This window comes from Scylla paramamosain, chromosome 39, assembly GCF_035594125.1.
Source record: "Scylla paramamosain isolate STU-SP2022 chromosome 39, ASM3559412v1, whole genome shotgun sequence".
In the NCBI taxonomy this organism is placed as follows: Eukaryota; Metazoa; Arthropoda; class Malacostraca; order Decapoda; family Portunidae; genus Scylla; species Scylla paramamosain.
Genome location: NC_087189.1, coordinates 5,244,663 through 5,262,500, shown reverse-complemented (window position 1 = coordinate 5,262,500; position 17,838 = coordinate 5,244,663). Strand labels below are relative to the sequence as shown.

Sequence of the window (17,838 nt, the reverse complement as noted above, 5' to 3'; positions counted from 1 at the left end):
TGGTTTGCACCATGTCGCTATATGCATCGTTGCCTTACATAGTCTACGTATAGCAGCAAGGTGCTCTTAGCCATATACTAGTTATATTTTAGTATAGCACCACGGTGTGCCACTTGCCTGTCACTTGCCTCCTATTGGCAAGCTTAACTCCTCTGGGCACTATCCATCATCGATACTCCGTCACTGAAATAATAAAATATATACGGATCAAAAAATGATTAACAGGATCATTTACTTTTATTTGAAAATAGTTAACAGGATCATTTTATTTTGAAAATAGTTAACAATCATTTACTTGTATTTGAAAATAGTTAACTATTTATTAACAGAATCATTTACATCATTTATTTGAAAATAGTTAACAATATCATTTATTTGTATCTATGATTAACAAGATCATTTACATCATTTATTTGAATAGTACAATCACGTTTCGGTAGAATCAACCGTTCCATGGATTGATTGTTCAGCACGTTTCGGTAGAATCAACCGTTCCATGGATTGTTCAGCACGTTTCGGTAGAATCAACCGTTCCATGGATTGTTCAGCAACTGCTTCGTAGATTGTTCAGACCTTCACCTCGCTGCAGCTCACCTGTAAAGAGAATCATCCCTCAGGGTGTGTAACTGGTGAGCTCCAAGACCTAGAGCGAGTGTTGCGTGCAGGGCCACAGGAACCCCTCCACCACCCTGGCCGCCTGGAGACTCCCGAGTTTAGTCTTCCTTTGCCACAGACGAGCGCCCCGGGTTTGTGTGACCCAGCAGAAAAGCTGGAAACTCAGCAAACACTTAGGTACAAGACCCACGATGGCCATCAGCCCCGCCAGGCGAGGCGTGGACACAACCGCACGTCCAGCTCACGAGGGCACAACAGTCCAAAGCTCTGGAAGGGCTTACTGTTTAAATTTGGATTACTAGCATCTTAAACCAACGGGACTTCCACAAACAAGACGAACGGGACTCACAAGTAAGACAAACGGGACTTCCACAAACACGAAATCAAAACCTTAAATACACTGCAGCCTAAACTAGATACTAAATTTAGAACTTAACCAAGCAGCCACGCCTTTCTGCAGCGGAAGGAAGGAAGCAACCGCCAGACCTGACCGTGGCCGCCGTAACTACTCACCAGGATTTGAAGCATCTACGCGCCGGGCATGATACCCGAGCGCTTTCCTTACCTACAACTTACACTAAATTTTGATTGCCATGCAAAATTGAGATCTATGTACAAGAATCACCAAGCAACCAACCGGCTGGACAACTAAACAGATAAAAAACACTCACTTAACACCAACACACACTAAAAGGTCCTGGAGCTCACCTATGCTGAAGGTAACGGAGGAAGACCACACCTACCGAGGTCTGCAGGTGCACTGTCGCTGTCCTCCCCAAGCCGTCACGAGCAAACCTTTGTCTCGAATCCTTCAAGTTTCACAGGCAGGAATGAAACACAGACCTCAGTACATTATCATAAACAGCCTCGCACGGGTCATCAGGTCTTTAATGCTTATTCTTCCTTATATATATATATATATATATATATATATATATATATATATATATATATATATATATATATATATATATATATATATATATATATATATATATATATATATATATTTTTTTTTTTTTTTTTTTTTTTTTTTTTTTTTTTTTTTCATGAGTAAAGTGTTTTTTTTTTTTTTTTTTTGGCATGTTGGTTTTCTTGTGTTAGATACATACGTGTAGTGTTGCCTGACTGGCCTGTATTCAGAAACGCCTCGCTTTTTCACCACAACTATTTTCAAAGGTCGTAGAGATGATTAGCTGCGTTCTCAACAATATTTATGTCACAGGAACCGTAAAACATTGTAAAAACCGTCACTGTGCTGAGCTGTGTTGCATTGTGTGCTTTATTGCTTTGTGTGTTGCTCTGTGTGTTGGTTTTTCTGTGTTGCGCTGAACGTGTAGTGTTGTCCGATTGTTTGTCGTGTTACCGTCACCGTGTTGCCAATATCATATTCCCTAGTGTTGCAATGCCAGCCTGTGTTGCTGGTAAGACTACTACGCAGTGAAAGCAAGGCATTGCAACACTTCTTTTTCCCCACCACGTATTTTTTCCTCACTGATTTTCCTTCACACGTAAATTCAAGTAAAGCATCGAACTGACAGGTACATCTTTATTGATCAGCTAAATAATATGCACTCACATCACTAATGGAAACTTGCAAATCTTATATATGTGTGCGTCTAGAGAGAGAGAGAGAGAGAGAGTCCTTTGCTCATTCCATCATTCATTGTCGTAATCCAAGGAACACCACGAGATGAAACACGAAAGGAGAAGTACGGTAAATAAGAACACACGACAACAAGAATGGAACGATGAAGAAATGAATGAAGGAAGATACACGAAGGAATAAATGAGGGAAGCTTAAGTTATGACCGTCCATTCATTCCCTCATTCACCGTTTCAAGATTATGAGAGAAAACACGAAAAAAAAAAATAAATAAAAGCGACATCGAGAACGGAGGGAGGAAGAAACGAAGGAAGAAGGACGGAAGATACAAGAAGGAATAAACGAGAGAGAGAGAGAGAGAGAGAGAGAGAGAGAGAGAGAGAGAGAGAGAGAGAGAGAGAGAGAGAGAGAGAGAGGGGGGGGTATGAGTTACGACCATTCATCCATTCCCTCATTCACAATCACCGTTTCAAGACTAAGAACCTAACCTAACCTAACCTAACTACCAGAGAAAGAGGAGGGAGAGGATGCAGGTTTAAACGCGAGGAGCACCAGGACTTAGAACCCAACCTAACTACTAATGGAGGGAGGAAAAGTAAAGTGTAAACACGAGAGACGTTATTAGAGCCAGCAGGGCCACCAGCAGCAGCACCACGCCGCTAAGAACACTGGGACTTAGAACCTAACCCAACCTAACTACCACAGGAAAAGGATGAAAGAGAGGATGCAGGATTAAACAAGAGGGACATTATTAGAGGCAGCAGGCACCCCAGCAGTAGCGCCACGCCCCCAGGAGCACCAAGAGAGCCCGCGGCGTTGCAGAGATGCCAGTCACACACGTAAACTTTCTTGGTGAACGTCTGTACTGACATTTCCAGTAAGCCGTTGGACATTTCATAGCGGTTAGGTGTGTCAGCGTCGACGATAACATTGCCGCAGAAGGAAGAGTAGTTGACGAGAGAACCTGTGGGTGGGAACGAGGGAAAGGTGAAGGTGTGGTTGACTGCTCGACTGGTTATGGTAGCTGTGAAAGTAGTAGTTGTAGTAATAGTAGTAGTAATTGTTGTTGTAATATTAACATCGTGTGTCATACAGTCTGGTTAGGTAATCCAAGGGTTATTTAGTTATCGCTGTTGCTGTTGTAGTTGTGGTTGTAGTAGTAGTAGTAGTAGTAGTAGTAGTAGTAGTAGTAGTAGTAGTAGTAGTAGTAGTAGTAGTAGTTGTTGTTGTTGTTGTTTTTGTTGTTGTAATACTATCACCGTACGCAATACAGTCCTGTTCTTGTAGTAGTAGTAGTAATAATAGTAATTGTTTTTGTTATAATACTAACACTGTACACGCAATACAGTCCTGTTAAGTAATGAAAGGACTTGGTTTGTTGTTGTTGTTGTTGTTGTTGTTGTTGTTGTTGTTGTTTTTGTTGTAACACTAACATCCCAATACAACTTCGTTAGGAAATTAAAAGGCTTAATTAGAGTTCGTTATAATTGTTGCTGTAGTAACACTAACACCTTGATGCCTAGTTGGGAAATAAAGAGCCTAGTCAGTTATAGTTGCTTTTGTAATATCTCTAATATTTCAATACAAACTAGTTACGAAATGAGGAGTGAGCCTAATTAGGACCTAAGGATCTGCTGCTGTTTGAAATACATTAGTGATGCAGTAATTTACAAACACCTGATAATAAGGCAGTGGAGTTTTTGTAATATAACTGATAGTTTAATACAGATTTTTTTTTTTTTTTTTTTTTAGCTATGAAATGAAAGAGCTTAGTTAGGAGCTAAAGATCTGCTGCTTTTTGAGATTCATTAGTAACAGTAATTTACAAACAAGTGGTAACGAGGCAGTGCAATTTTTGTAGTATAACTTACATATATTTCAATTCAGACTACTTATGAAATGGTAGGGCCTAGTTAGGACCTAAAGATCTGCCTCTGTTTGAGATTCATTAGCAACACAGTAATTTGCAAACAAGTGGTAACGAGGCAGTGCAGTCATCTAAACTTTCAACAATCAGTGGCGTGTGTGTCTGTATTATTTGTTAGTTGTCCGCCACCACGAGCGTTGCGGCGTGTTGATGTGACCTCAGTGTTACGTGACGGGAGTGCCGAACAAGCTTCCATCTTGCGGCTCAACAAACACGACTTTTTCTATCGTCACTGTCATGTAGAGTGAAGACAGTGCGCTAAAATAATGTTCAACTATCATCTGCTGTCATCAACTGCTGTCTGTTTTCATCTAATACCACCTACTGTCATATGCTGTCACCTAACGTGGAAGTATTACGCTAAAATAATGTTCTTTTATCATCTACTGCCACCTACTGTCATCTAACGTAGAGGTATTACACTAAAATAATTATCTGCTGTCATCTACTGCCATCTACTGTCATCTGCTATCATCTACTGCTATCTACTGTCATCTAACATATAAGTATTAAGCTTAAATAATGCTCTACTGCCATCTACTACCATCTACTGTCATCTATTGCCATCAACTGCCGTCTTCTTCCATGTATGTTGCCACCTACTGCCATCTAGCGTGGAAATATTACACTAAAATAATGTTCTACTATTGGTGCATCTGTTTCTAGATAGTCTGTTCATCTTTTTACCGCTATGCTCTTTTGCTAATACTGAGACCGCTGAAATCAATTGTTTGGATGGACATAAAAGGGAAAAATACAAGGTTAATTTAATCTTTGCTTAGCTACAAAAGTACGTATTTAAGACAATGTAGTACAAAAAAAAGTCTTCATTTTTGCTTTCCCTCCCTCCTTCTCTCCCTAGTGGATGACTGACTAACATAGAAAGAATTAAGCAACGTTTGTCTACCTTCTTTACAGTTTCTATAGTGTGAGAATGTCTTTATAATGTTATGATAATGTATTAGAGAACGAAGCTACTTCCTTTGTAGTTTCTAGACTATATCTTTATTGTCTTACGGTAGTGTACAGAAAACGGGTATATGGTAGTGTGGTGGTTAAGTGTCACCCAGATAAACTAGTGAAGTCCCCGGCAGCCCACAGGAGAGTCTCAGTGCAGGTGTGGGCGTCCTTCCCCTCTCACCCTACCTTTGTCACTACTGCTCCTCCGTAATCTCGTGTTTAGGGAGGTTAGTTGGTGGAGCGTGTCGGAAACAGCCTCGTTAGGGACAACACGTATGCTGCTGTTTGTGCTTTTGTGTTGCTTTTCTTTTCTTCTTCTACTAATACTACTACTATTACTACTACTACTACTACTACTACTACTACTACTACTACTACTACTACTACTGATACTGCTGCTTCTATTACTACTACTACTAATAATAATAATAATACTAATACTACTTCCTCTCTTCACGACAACTACGACTACTGCCAATGTTTTCACAGCAACAACAACAACAATAACAACAATAACAACTGCTAATACTTCTACTACTGCTACTACTACTATTACTACTACTATTATTACTACTACTACTACTATTACTACTACTACTACTACTTCCTCTGTTTTCATCATCAGCACCACCACCACTATCGCCGCCACCTACGCTACACTCACCTGTAATATCATACCACATAAGCTTTACACATTTCTTCTTCTCCCTGCAGGTGTAGGGCGGACAGTGTTGCACCGTATCGCATTGGTTCTTGATGTCTGACACGTTGGGAGGTTGCTGGTGTGGCACTGGGGATGAGAGAATGAGAAAGAGAGGTAAGAGAGAGACCCGTATTTTAAAACGCTTTGCTCTCTCACCACGACTATTTTCAAAAGGCCACAGAGATGATTAGCCGGGTTCTCAAGACTGCTTTTCCTGTTAATAATGTAGAAATCTTGTTAATCTGTCACTGGAACCATAAAAAATACCCTTAAAAAACCCGTGTCACTTCAAGTAAAGCCTTTTGAAAGTAGTGGAGTTGCGGTGCGGAAGGGTTTCAGAATATGGTCCAGAGAGAGAGGTAAGAGATGCGTTGTGGGGAAGTGAGACGAGTGTGTGGTGCGGGTGTGTTAGTGTGAGGGGACAGAGTGTGTGAGGAAGTGCACGGATGGGAGGGAAGGAAGGAAGAATGGAAGGAAGGAAAGAGAGAAGGAAAGAGGGGAGGAAGGAAAAGGGAAAAACGGCATAACGAAAAATATGGAGTGACAACACACACACGCACACACACATTCTCTCTCTCTCTCTAAAATAACCATCTTTTATCATTTTTTGTTGCTTTCTTACATAAATAATAATAATCTCAGGTACGGTTAGCACTTTTCTATAACTTTTTAGGTAGAGGGCAGAGTGGAGGCATAGGAGGTTGGAGGAACAGGGTGGAGGGGTAGAGTGGAGGCCAAGGGTAGAGGGATAGGGCAGAGGGGAGGATGGAGACAGTGGAGCGAGAGTAAGCATGTACAGTAAGCAGTCTGCCAGTCTTCTTAAACGCCTTGCTCTTTCACCACGACTATTTTCCAAAGCCACAGAGATGATAAGCCAGGTTCTCAAGAGTGTTTCTCCTGTTGATGATATAGAAACCTTATCAATATGTTACAAGAACCGAGACAAAAAACACTCTTAAAAACTCATGTCACTTCAACTGGAGGCTTTTGAAAGTAGTGGAGGTGCGGCGCAGATGTGTTTCAGAATTTGGGTCGTCGTTTTCTTCTCACCTGTGTAGACCAGGGTGTCGAGGCAAGGCTGGGCTTCATTCATAATATCCACTTTGCTCTCTTCACAATCCACTGACTCGTTCTTCCCAGTCCAGGTGAAGCTGTAGCACTCCAGGTATTGGTCTGCAGAGAGAGAGGGAGAGGGAGTGGGTGAGAGGGAGTGGGTGAGTGGGTGGTAATGCTGGATTATAAGATGTGTTGTTATGGGAGAGTGGTGGTGATGGTGGAGATGTGTTGTTATGGGAGAGTGGTGGTGATGGTGGAGATGGCAGTGTTAGTTTATGGTACGGTATGGACTGCCATGCGTGTGTTATTGATATTTTGTTATTGTAGTAGTAGTAGTAGTAGTGGTGGTAGTAGTAGTAGTAGTAGTAGTAGTAGTAGTAGTAGTAGTAGTAGTAATAGTAGTAGTAGTAGTAGTAGTAGTAAAGAATGAGGAGGCGGATAAGTAGAGAGAGAGAGAGAGAGAGAGAGAGAGAGAGAGAGAGAGAGAGAGAGAGAGAGAGAGAGAGAGAGAAGAGAAAAAAAAGAGTAAAAGAGAGACAGAGGCAGACAGAGAGAGAGACAGAGAGACATACAGACAGAGAGACAAAAAAGACCTTACCACTTCCACCCACAACACACACACACACACACACACACACGCACACTAAACGCCGCTGAAGTCTTGTTTTTACCTCATTACAGCAAGTCGGGGCGGGTGAGGGGGAGGGGGAGGGGGAGGGAAAGCCAAGAAATGAGGAAGGAACCAGGGGACAAGGGCTGGCGTATGAAAAAAGGTGGGGTGGTGGGGGGGGGGAGAGGGTGAGAGGGCATGACTGTGGGTTGTACCGGGAGAGATTATGAATAAATGTGTCTAGGTCTTGCGAGTGAAAGAAGGAGGAAGAGGGGGAGAGGAAAGGAAGGGAGGAAAGAAGGGAGGAAGGGAGAGAGGAAGGGAGGGAAAGCAAAAATGAAATCCGTACACACACTTACACACACACACATCCACATACACACACACACATACACACATACACACAGGTACACAAGCCACACGGTCCGCCACGCTTGATACCACCTCTAAGACACACCTGAGGAAGGGTTAAGGTCCATACCCGCCCCGCTCACCTTTATTTCTCTCACCTCCACGTTATTCTCATTAGAGGAAAGAAAAGGAAAATAGAAAGACAAGTTAGCTTTCTACCATCCCTCCATCCCTCCAGCCCTCCAGCCCACCTGCCTTCCGTCTCTCTTTCTCCTCTTTTTCCCTCTTCCTCTTCCTCTCCTCTGCTCCACTACAAGTTACCTGTCTGCCGCTAGATTTAAAGTCCTGTATTTAATCACAAGCACAGGTAAATATGTGAGAGTTTTGCCCTTCCGCTTACCTTCAGGGAGAGAGAGAGAGAGAGAGAGAGAGAGAGAGAGAGAGAGAGAGATTCGTGGTGGGGGGTGTAGTAGCGGGAGAGATTGAGTATACGACAAAAGAGATAAGAATGATAAACGGAGAGAAACACAAATGGAATGCAAAATAAAAAAAAAGTAATAGATTTATGAAAACCAGAGAGAGAGAGAGAGAGAGAGAGAGAGAGAGAGAGAGAGAGAGAGAGAGCGTAAAATCAACAGGTGAGTACATAACCAGGTAAATAATATTGCAAAAAGAAATAAAAAAAGACATTGACATTGATTTGTATTAATATTACTCTTGAGAGACTGATGAGGCAAGAGAGAGAGAGAGAGAGAGAGAGAGAGAGAGAGAGAGAGAGAGAGAGAGAGAGAGAGAGAGAGAGAGAGAGAGAGAAAGGGGTTAAGTGCAGACACGATTGACTCTTGTATCGATCTAGAGCTTATGTGTGCCTGTGTGCGTATGTGCGTGTGCGTGTGTGTGTGTGTGTGTGTGTGTGTGTGTGTGTGTGTGTGTGTGTGTGTGTGTGTTCCTATTCATATCCTCTTAACTGTCTGTGACCTGGATGCTTCATCTCTCTCTCTCTCTCTCTCTCTCTCTCTCTCTCTCTCTCTCTCTCTCTCTCTCTCTCTCTCTCTCTCTCTCTGCAACACACTTCCCGTATTGATCACGTCGCGGGCGGCACAAGACACACGTATGCACAGCTCAAACCCAAACTAATATTCCTTCCATTTAAGCCTCTAATATTTGTAGACTTACTCTTTTTTTTTCAGGCCAAGGGAGAAGGAGGGAGGAGGAGGGGTCAGGAGGAGGGGACGGGAAGGGAAGGATTTTTACAGTACTGGGGTTAGGTTTTCGCTACTTGTGTGTATCATCTCCTCTTTCTCTCCCCACCCATGACAAGAGTCCATTCCAACCCTCTTCAGTGTGATCGTCTTTTGTTTAAGTTTCCTGTAGCGTGTGTGTGTGTGTGTGTGTGTGTGTGTGTGTGTGTGTGTTGAGTTCTTAGTTTACTGGAGTGTGCTAGTAAGAAATCGTGACTCTCTCTCTCTCTCTCTCTCTCTCTCTCTCTCTCTCTCTCTCTCTCTCTCTCTCTCTCTCTCTCTCTCTCTGAAGGTATTAATGTTTTGAAATGCTTGGCTATAGAATTTTTTTTTCTATGTCTTTTCTTTTAAAATGATTTGTTGTGTGTATGTGTGTGTGTGTGTGTGTGTGTGTGTGTGTGTGTGTGTGTGTGTGTGTGTGTGTGTGTGTGTGTGTGTGTGTGTGTGTGTGTGTGTGTGTGTGTGTGTGTTGTTTCATTAAATACATAACTACATTGCTTTTGTCCTTATCAATATCATCATTATCATAGTCACCACCACCACCACCACCACCACCGCCATTACAACACTCCGTCATCCAATCACAAGTCAACATTACAGAGTCGCGTGTCGACATTCGTGGTTAAGTTGTCTTTATTGTGATCCCCATTGCGTGCTATCAATCAGTGTTATCTCCTTATCTGCGCTAATTCACTGATTATGTCAATGCGTGTCAACTGGCAGAGATAAGTGACGATGCAGGCTGTTTCAATATCTATTACTGGAATCGGAGTGACAAGTGAAATGAGGTTAGTTACAACGTCAAAGGCCCTTGTTCTGTTATGTTTTGCTCTCTCACCACGACTGTTTTCAAAGGCCACTGAGATGATTAGCCGGTTCTCAGGACTGTTTCTCCTGTTCATACTGCAAAAATCTTGTTCATTTGTCACTAGAATCGTAAGAAAACAACCTTAAAAAACCCGTGTAGCTTATTATAAACCCTTATTCCGAAACACTTTGCTCTCTCATCACGTCTGTTTTTACAAGCCACAGAGATGACTAGCCGGGTTCTCAAAAAGTGTTTCTCCAGTTCATAACGTAATAATATTATTTGTCTCTAGGATCGTAAAAGCATTCTTAAAAACACGTGTAGCTTATTATAAACCCGTATTCTGAAACGCTCTGGCCTCACTATGACTATTTTCAAAGGTAACAGAGATGACTGGCAGGGTTCTCGAAGTGTGTTTCTCCTGCTCATAATATAATCTGTCACTAGAACTGTAAAAACACCCTTGAAAATCCATGTCACTAGAGGCTTTTGAATATAGGAGCGGAAGTGTTAGAAATTATAAAAGTTAATTGGTATTTTCCATAACCAGCAATTGAGGAAGGGAAGTGCACAGGTAACTGAAACAACCCTGCTTCCTTCATGCCACTTCACTTGTATTCGTAAGTCTAGGTTATGAAAACAACGAAAGTAAAATATTTTCATGTTCCTAAGCTGTGGAGTGAGTGACGTGAGTTATGAAGCGATAAGAGAATGATAACCTGACTAGTAAGTGATCCGAGTCTAATAAGAGGCTCTGGTGGCGGTGACGCAGGCTGGAGTGTGACGCAAGCAGACACAACACAGTGTTTCATAACCTCAGAGCTCGTATTCTGAAACACTTTGCTCTCTCACCACGACTAGTTTCAATGCCCACAGAGATGATTAGCCGGGTTCTCAAGGATGTTTTTTTTTTTTTTTTTTTTTCATAGTAATAATACAGTAATCGTGTTAATCTGTCACTGAAAAAACACGTGTCATTTTACCACGACTATTTTCAGAAGCCACAAAGATGGTTAGCCGGGCTCTCACAAGTATTTCTCCTGTTAATAATGTAGAAATGTTGTTAATATATCACCAGGACCGTAAAAACGCCTAAATAAATAAGTAAATAAAATAAGAAACTCTACCGCTCAGTAACCGTGATCGCGTTCCGGATTTTTTTTTTTTTTTTTCTTTCTTTCAGTACTTTTACATGTCCGTATATCTGGGTTCCTTAACACTGACTTCATGAGGTGCGAGACAAGCTGCTCTGACACACGAGACGCTAAATTCAGGAAAGGCCAACAAGCAAACGCTGCATTACATCTTTACACTATTCTTGAAAAATATGAATATACACTGAATACACACACACACACAAAAAAAAAAAAAAAAAAAAAGAAAGAGAGCAACCTCCACTTTCATTTACCATTTCATCTTCCCTTCGCTGCTGCAACCTTTTCTTTTTCCTTTTTTCTCATTTCCTCTTTTACTGTTCTATCTTCCCTTTACCTCCTTCCAATTCTTTGTTTTTTTTTCTTTTTCCATTTTTGTCTTATTCATCTTTATTGTTTGATCCTTCTTTTCCTGCTTCCGACCAAGAACAAAACAAAACGAAAAGAGAGAGAGAAAAAAAAAAAAAAAAAAACAATCCCCATACATACAAACAATACAGCATTATACAGCACGCATACGTTATGAGTCTGGCTTTTCATAGAACGGTAATAAAATGCCCTGATAACTTGTGCCAGTGCGTGGAAAATATATTTAGAAAGCGCGAATGTAAATAACGAAGGATGCAATATTTTCAGCCCAAATTGAATCCACACACACACACGCACACACACACACGCACGGTAGTGGTCTTACTTTAAAACATTGTACAGCAGCGATGAATCGGTCCGCGAACAGGGTATAGAGGGCGAGAGAGAAGTGTATATTCGTTGTGTGGCGAGGAGAGAAGCGATCCAGTGGTGAATGAAATGCGCAGGTAGGAATGTAGGGCGTGCATCTTTACCGTCTGTTTCTCCACTTCCTGTGTTTTCTGTGTTTTCTGTTTGTTTACTTTTTGTGAGTGTGTTTTCTGTTTGTTTACTTTTTGTGAGTGTGTTTTCTGTTTGTTTACTTTTTGTGAGTGTGTTTTCTGTTTGTTTACCTTTTGTGAGTGTGTTTTCTGTTTGTTTACTTTTTGTGAGTGTTTTCTGTTTGTTTTACTTTTTGTGAGTGTGTTTTTTTGTTTACTTTTGTGCGTCCGTGTTTTCTGTTTGTTTATTTTTGTGTCTTTCTGTTTTCTGTTTATGCGTTTCTTTTTTAGTTTTACTGTTTTGCCTTTCTGTTTATCTCCGTTTTCTGTTTTCTGTCTCAACTTTTTGTCCATCTCTGTTTTCTTCCATGCAAATAATGAAATAAAAGAGAGAAAAAAAAAATCTGCAAATACGAATGCCCCTGGTCTTCTATGTTACTTCTTTTTAATTAGCTTCACTTCCATCCTTGTTTTCCTCTCTTTACTCATGAAAGGAACACTTCATGGGGAAGCTTAGAAGAAGACAAGAAAGAGCTCTGAATGGAGACTCTTTAGGACAATAGTTGAAGGAGTCCTTAGAAGGCGTGGCGTGTTTGCTTCCTTCTAACGTTGTGATACTGCGCTCTGAATCTTATGTATGGGAAGGAGAGAGAGAGAGAGAGAGAGAGAGAGAGAGAGAGAGAGAGAGAGAGAGAGAGAGAGAGAGAGAGAGAGAGAGAGAGGCCCGTATTCTGAAACGCTGTGCTCTCTCACCACAACTGTTTTCAAAGACCACAGCGATTATTTTCCGTGTTCTCGCCAGTGTTTTTCCTGTTAGTAATATGGAAATCTTGTTAATTTGTCACAAGATCCGTAAAAAACACCCTTAAAAAAACATGTACCTCACCGCGACTATTTTCAAAGGCCATAGAGAGGATTAGCCAGGTTCTTAGGAACATTTTTCTTGATAATAATGTAGAAAGCTCGATATTTGCTGCTAAAGGTGTGTCGACATTCAGCTCTTGAAGAAATATAAACTATAGAAAGAAAGGAAGAAAACAACATGAACAAGATGATCCTCAAATTCGAAAGATTACGTGTGATTCTTTTTTTTTTCTTTTTTTTTGTAAGATTTGAAAGTTTGTTTGTTCCTAAGGATGTCTCGATACTCAGCTCTTGAAGAAATACAAGTCATAGAAAGGAGGGAAGAAAGCAAAGTAAGCAAGAGAACCCTTCTGTTCCGAAGTTTACCAGTGAATTTGAAAGACATCCTGGTTTGTTGGCTGCTAAGGACGTCCCGATACTCAGTTCTTAAAAGTTATCGGAAGGGAAAACAAAATGGACAATAAAACCCTCAAATTCTGAAGATTACCGTTGAATTTTGAAGATAGCCAAGTCTTTTTGCTCCTAAAGGCGTCCCGATGCTCAGTTCTTAAAAGTTATCGGAAGGGAAAAACAAAATGCGGAAGATAACAATGAACTCCTCGTAATGGCGGGTATAAGAGGGAGCCTTTTCTTTCCATACTCACCGTTCTGACTTTGCGCCCCAGCCAGCGCCGCCAGGACCAGCAGGAGGGCGGGCAGGAAGCGGAGGAAGGCCCTAGGGAGTGGAGGGCCCATGGTGGCGCGTGTGTGGCGCAGACTTGCAGCACACGGGAGCAATGCCAGTATATCCTCTTCAAGTTGTGTGTCTTATTTTTAGCCACTCAAAGGATCCCAGGTCAAGACAAGGCAGCTCTGGGGCATGTGTCTGTATGTGTGTGTGTGTGTGTGTGTGTGTGTCTGTGTGTCTGTGCTCCAGCCGCCTCTCCGTCACGTCAGACACTAACCAGAGGGAGCCACCACCTCTTTCACAGATGCCTGCAGGAATGTGTTCCCGATAAGATTATCTGATTAGAGGTGATATGGCGGCCCCACTCCTCTTTCTCCCCCTCCCTGCCCATCCTTCCCCTTCTCACCTGTCCTGCCCTCCCTGGAAGCAGCGCGGATCAGGAATTGTGTAACCACTTCATTAAAGGCTCGCGTGGTTCGATGGCTCATTCCCATCAGTGTAATGAGGGCGAGGAACGCAAGGCAGGCTGGTATACCGGATAAAGGAAACGTGAAATGCTCTTAATTAGACCCGCTTTTTGCTCTCCTTGTTGATTATCTATTTAGCACTTCATTAAAAGCCTGCGTGGCCTGCTTACGTCACTGATCGCTGCAGTGCGGGCGAGCAATGCAAGGCGGCCCGGCAACGGCTAAGGAAAACGAGAAATGCTCTTAATTAGACCCGCTTTTCGCTATCCCGAGCTGGTTATGTTTCTTCTACGCGGTCTGGTAGCGAGTGTTTTGACAGCTTGCGGCCCCAGAGGCAATTAAGAAGCGATAACAAGGAAGTGGACAGTGTTATCGCCAGCCTGTCTTGATTAACTTAATGTATCCCAGTCACGGAACACCATTGCATGACTTAATAATACTAATGGAGAAACCGAGCTGCGGAAAAGCACAACGACAAAGATAACTCATATACAAGATGATTCATATCCTGAAACATCTCTGTGCCGCGCCTTCACTCCATTCAAAAAGCTCTATTTAAAGTGACCTGGAATATTAAGGGTGTTTTTTTACGGTTATAGTGACAGAATAACAAGATTTCTACATTATGAACAGGTAAAACAACCTTGAGAACCCGCCTGATCAGATAGCTTTGAAAATAGTCGCGGTGAGAGAGCAAAGTGTTTCTGAATATGGGCCTGGTTGGTTCGGTCGGTCAGCCACTGGAAAAATGCTCTTGTTATGAAGGCTCTTGGTAATCGCCGTGGTATCTGAGTGTGGTGGTGTGAGCGCTGAGTGAGAGACAGCCTGCTATTGTGAAAGGATTTGTAAAGCTTAACTCTCCCTTCCTCCATGTTGCAATCCTTTCTCGTATATATATATATTCTTTTTTATAGTCTCTCTCTCTCTCTCTCTCTCTCTCTCTCTCTCTCTCTCTCTCTCTCTCTCTCTCTCTCTCTCTCGTCCTTCTCCTCGTATGTAAATATGTTTTTTTCTCTTTACTCTGCTTTATTCTTTATATTTATTATTTTTTTATTGCCGTGTGAAACCAGTGTTTGATTCTTACCAGTAATCATATTTTACTGTTTACGATAATTTTTTTATGTATTTTTTTTTTCTATTTTTGCTTGACAGGACAATTTATTTTCTCCCTCCCTCCCTCTCTCTCTCTCTCTCTCTCTCTCTCTCTCTCTCTCTCTCTCTCTCTCTCTCTCTCTCTCTCTCTCTCTCTCTCTCTCTCTCTTTTTCTCTTTTTCCTAAAGGCCGGTTTTGTCGAGAGATAACGGAACGGAAGAGAGAAAATTGAATATCCGACGCTGTGGTGCTCGCTAGAACCTTAAAAGAAAAAGAAGTGTTTAACTAAAAATAAATAAAGAAAAAGAAAAAAAAGTTTCCTGATAGCACTGTTTGTGGGAACCGTAATAAAAAAAGAATATTTGTATTTGATATCAATGTTTAGTTACCAACACCACCCGGTTGTAAAAAATATAATGCCGGAAAAAAAAAAAAAAAAAACAAGCTGCAGGGAATATTTTTTTATTTGTAACTTGGAGCAAGAGAGAGAGAGAGAGAGAGAGAGAGAGAGAGAGAGAGAGAGAGAGAGAGAGAGAGATCGACCACGATAAACGACAACAACAACAACAACAACAACAACAACAACCTTAGCTAGAGATAACACGTTCCCTCCCGCCAGCGACAGACAGAGAGACAGACAGACGTTGGAAGCGAGAAAATAACTTGAATATGAGAAATGAATACGTTGGTGTGTTTCCCTCGCGGCGATATGAGAGAGAGAGAGAGAGAGAGAGAGAGAGAGAGAGAGAGAGAGAGAGAGAGAGAGAGAGAGAGAGAGAGAGAGAGAGAGGGAAAACATGGGATTCGCTTCCTTAATCTGAGTGGTAGGGTGCCTGAAGGGGATCGAGCGAAGTGCGAGAAACAAAAGAGGATTGCAAAGAAGAAAGAAGGGATAGGAAGAGTAAAGAGGAGAGTGGGAAGGAAGGGAAGGAGATAAGAACGAAAAAAAAAAACAAAGAAAAAGATAGTACAAACGAAAAAAAACTACTCGCACCTGTAAAAAGAGAAGAGAGAAAGGCAGGAGGAGGAGGAGAAGGGAACGAAAGAGACTAGATAAGTATAAAAGAGAAAATTACAGGTAAATGAATTAATAAAGTTTGTGGTCGTGGATGTCAGGGTCTGAGTGAAGGTTAGCCCGCGCCTTCTACCCGTGGCCTTTTCAATATTTCTCCGCGTCAGTCTCCTCCACTCCCGCCCGCTCTCGTCCACCTTCAAGTGCCCCAGCCAGCCGCAGGGATCGAAACGGGGCTGTACGGTACGAATGAAGGCAGGTAGACTTCAAACAGCGACAAATCTTTACGTCTTAACTATTGTATACTAACTACAGACAAAGCAGCATGTAAGATTGTAGGTACAAGACTACATGACTTTAACCACTTCATACTGACTGTACCATCTGATTTAATTAAAGGCTAAGCTGATCTACAAACCAAGCCTCCTGCCTCATTTCCTTTCAATGACACACTGCTGTTGCTTTTATAATGTTCTTGTCAGTCCACCACCACATATAGGGATGATGCAGCAGATGTCTGGCGCTTTCAAGGGAGACAGCAGTTAATCAGGTCCAAGCTCCTTCCAATCCAGTCACTTATTTAGTTGGTTAGTTACTTAGTTGTTTCTTCTGTTATTTCTTATCTCCTGCAGCAGTAACCATTAGCACACCCTGTAGTGGAGTAACTTGCCCGGTCCACTTCTCCCTTAAATCCTGATGCTAGTTTACTGACTGTCAGGCCTCCACGATCCACAGCCCGGCACAGATTTATAGGAGTGGCCGTCAACTCGGGCCATCTCACTCCTCTGTACACACTGCTGGGCTGGCCTGGGATGGACGGGCGGCTCACAGATAGGAGACTGTTGGGGGAAGGCTTTGCAGGGGAATGATGGAGTTATTATAATGCTGGTGGTGATGGTGATGATGGTGATGGATTTCTGTTGGAGTGAATGGCTGACAAATGGCACTGGATTAAACCCGATTATGACGGTGTTTTTTACTTTTTTTTTCTTTTTTGCCAGAATTAAAGGGATATATGGTAGGCTACACGTGAGGGATGTAGCCTATCCGTGCATCCATTTGTATTCACCTATCTGTGTTCTTTACAGTATGGAATCAAGCTCGTAATGTCCCATCTAAGTTACTTTTTTCTTTATTTACTTACTTTAGCAACGCATTCTGTTCTATTAATCTTCTTGGTAAATTATCTCTGCACTTTATACCCTCGTCTTTGTTACGCTTCTTGCTGTATCTTAATTTTTACTTTTTTTTTTTTTTTATGTGAAAGGGACATTAGCCAGAAAAAGGGATGAAAGATTGAGAATATTGGTTAACTCTTGCATTGGAGAGGTGAATAGAATAGAAGTGAGAGAAAGTAGAGAGAGAAGAAAATTTTGTGCAGCGAGGCCGTGGGAGGAAGGGAGGCATGCAGTTGGCAAGATCAGAAGAGCATTAAATTTTAGTGTGAAAATAGCTGTAGAAGATAGCAAGATTTTTTTTTTTTTTTTATGTAAGAGGGGCATTGGCCTAGGGGAACAAAAAAAAAAAAAAAAAACGAAAAAAAAGCCCACTAAGATGCCAGTCCCTAAATAAAGGTCAAAAGGGGAATGATGTGGTGATAATATATACGAGTATACTGTGTCTACATATAGCGATTCATATGGCTATCTGGGCTAGGTAGAACTTGTTGAGGACGGCAGACTGACAGCAGTGTTGGGATACATTCAGCGTCACGCACGCGTGTCTTGATTTAATGCGAGCAGTCCTCTGTGTGTGTGTGTGTGTGTGTGTGTGTGTGTGTGATAATGCTACTCTTTGCCCTGTCCTTCAAAGGATGGGTGCTTGCTGTTGCTGATGATAATGATGATGGTGGTAATG

The 17,838-nt window shown here is 41.9% G+C and overlaps 1 protein-coding gene and 1 long non-coding RNA gene across 3 annotated transcripts; both read right to left on the bottom strand.

The window, feature by feature from the left end:
• Positions 1-164: 164 nt before the first annotated feature.
• Positions 165-1,503, bottom strand: LOC135092104 (uncharacterized). 2 transcript variants are annotated; one of them, XR_010262748.1, is made up of 3 exons: positions 1,324-1,454; positions 405-594; positions 165-183 (listed from the first exon to the last, which is right to left on the bottom strand). It is a non-coding gene; the product is annotated as an uncharacterized LOC135092104 (long non-coding RNA). The 2 variants fall into 2 exon arrangements; XR_010262747.1 differs by lacking the exon at positions 165-183 and having other exon boundaries at positions 223-594; positions 1,324-1,503.
• A 647-nt stretch (positions 1,504-2,150) lies between these two features.
• On the bottom strand, positions 2,151-13,691 carry LOC135092103 (uncharacterized). Its single transcript, XM_063990316.1, has 4 exons — positions 13,388-13,691; positions 6,862-6,984; positions 5,773-5,898; positions 2,151-3,185 (listed from the first exon to the last, which is right to left on the bottom strand). The coding sequence occupies exons 1-4, from the start codon at positions 13,476-13,478 to the stop codon at positions 2,914-2,916; spliced, it is 612 nt and encodes a 203-aa protein (XP_063846386.1). The 5' UTR covers positions 13,479-13,691; the 3' UTR covers positions 2,151-2,913.
• Positions 13,692-17,838: the final 4,147 nt, after the last annotated feature.